Source organism: Haplochromis burtoni, unplaced genomic scaffold, assembly GCF_018398535.1.
Source record: "Haplochromis burtoni strain Fernald_Lab_line unplaced genomic scaffold, NCSU_Asbu1 Contig_3854, whole genome shotgun sequence".
Lineage (NCBI taxonomy): Eukaryota > Metazoa > Chordata > Actinopteri > Cichliformes > Cichlidae > Haplochromis > Haplochromis burtoni.
The window spans coordinates 449-2,559 of NW_024586215.1; the positions used below are offsets into that span (position 1 = coordinate 449).

Sequence of the window (2,111 nt, forward strand, 5' to 3'; positions counted from 1 at the left end):
AAAACACACACCTTTGGGAAGTTTCATTCCACTTGCATTAACAGAACGAAAATGGTTGAAAAAAGAAAAGTGAAGTGGCCACAAATGGCCAGGATAGAGCCCAGAGGGTCCATGATCGCAACCCAAACTACCATCAGCATCTCACTGTAACAAAGCCCGACAATATGAGCAGACATACGTCAGTTTGGTGTTGTGTTTCCTGCTCTTACTGATGTATGATTGTAAAGAGTTGTTCTCCTCTCTCTCGTCCTCTACAGAGCTAAAATGAAGGATCAAAGGAGACTCCCCTCACTCTTCCTCACTCTTGTCCTTTGCGTCTCTCCATGGTCCACCTCTGGAAAAACATTCTACAGCCACCTTGGGATAAAATGCACCGGCGACTGTCATCCTCAGGGCTTATTGCAGACATACCAGTGCACAGTACACAAGACAGATGGCACAGAAGAACTACAGTACTGTTCACCAATGAGTGGGGTGGACTACAAGGGAAACGTGTGCTTTTATTGCTGTGAGCAGCAGGACCATGGCTACTACCAGTGTGAAACAGCCTCGGGTTTGGGATACTGTGGAGATGTGATAGAGGACTTAAACCATTACACCTTAACATATGGTATGCCGTGTTATGATAGCTGTGAAACGCGCGGTAAGAACTACTACTGGTGCCATTCCACAAAGGGGTGGGATTACTGCTCACCAAGAAGAAACGTTGATTACAAAGGCAACGCCTGTCGCCAAGACCATCCCTGTGACACACATGGACGAGATTACCACTGGTGCTATTTGGACAAAGGAGGCTGGGACAAGTGTGGACGAGTGGAGCCAAAGGCAGTGATTCATGACACCATATCCCGAAAACGCTGCACTGATGACTGCCAGTATTCTCGTTACTTCTGGTGCCACATTCATGGTAGCTGGGGCTACTGCTCACCTGCGCCAGACGTCACCTACAGAGGTGTGCCTTGTCGCTCAGATCACAATTGTGGAGACCATGGCAAGGGATATAGCTGGTGCTACACAACAGACAACAATAACTGGGATTACTGTGGAGTCATCTCTCCTGGAGAGTGCAGGTATTCTGTGCCACACCACACCAAACGGCAACCCAAGAAACCCAATCAAACTAACCCGCCACAGGTGATCTGTACTCGGGAGGACAACAACAGGAGGAGAGTGACCATGTTCGAAGCAGTAGTAAATCACCAAGCCATCGCAGACTCTCATAATTACCGTAAAGAAGCATTAGATTTAATTAACCAATGGGACGGCCGGGGCCTGGGCCAACAGGCCAGGTCCAACTTGGTTACATCAAGAAACCTTCGCATTGACCTACAGGGTCTGTTTAACAGGAGTAATCAGCAGTATTACAACCTGCAGGTCCAGGTGAAGAGCCAACGTGTTAGTGGAGAAAGCACAACTCTGGCACACAATGAAGCCCCTGTTGACACTCCACTTGAGTACATGCGTTTGGCCCTCAGGGAGAGTTTACGGAACCGAGCCACGGTTTCACTGGAAGTGACTGACCAACCAATAAACAACGACAACAGCTGTCGCAAACGTCATTAATATTATCACTGAAACATATGTAGCTAATGAATGAGACAGAAAACTCTATTAACTTTATTTCTTCATCAGTTGCTCAATCACATAATAACCAGACAACTGTCAGACGATAAGCCTGAGTTATTCTGAGGCTTTGTACCATCACATGAAGATAACAGTAGTCTTCCATTTTGATTTCATTTTTGTTGCAAATATAGTTTAATATCTATCAATTCATTGTGTTTCAGGCTTAAAAAGCAATTCTGTAGTGAAACAGTGTAAAATGACCCAATTAAAATTCTATATTTGTACTTTGTACGATGCATTTATTCAAACAATAATAAAGATAATGCCAAATAAACACATTTCTTTAAAGACATTTCATTTCATTTTTACAGTTTGGCGAAAACAAATATTTTGTGAGGATAATATCACAAAGCCTGCGAGGACAAACTAATGATCATACTTTCTGTGGGTCATTGGTTTTAAAAAACAAAATATTTACAACAGCTGTTCACATTAAATCCATCTTGGTTTGAGGAATTTTTAATTAGTCTGTTGCTTCAGCTTAA

The 2,111-nt window shown here is 43.6% G+C and overlaps 1 protein-coding gene across 1 annotated transcript; it reads left to right on the forward strand.

Moving 5' to 3' along the window:
• Nucleotides 1-257: 257 nt before the first annotated feature.
• Nucleotides 258-1,904, forward strand: LOC102301452 (the record flags this gene model as incomplete). Its single annotated transcript, XM_005953350.2, is given in 1 exon segment — nucleotides 258-1,904. A coding segment is annotated over 1 exon segment (1,306 nt), but the record flags the coding sequence as incomplete, so codon positions are not given.
• Between the last annotated feature and the right edge of the window lie 207 nt (nucleotides 1,905-2,111).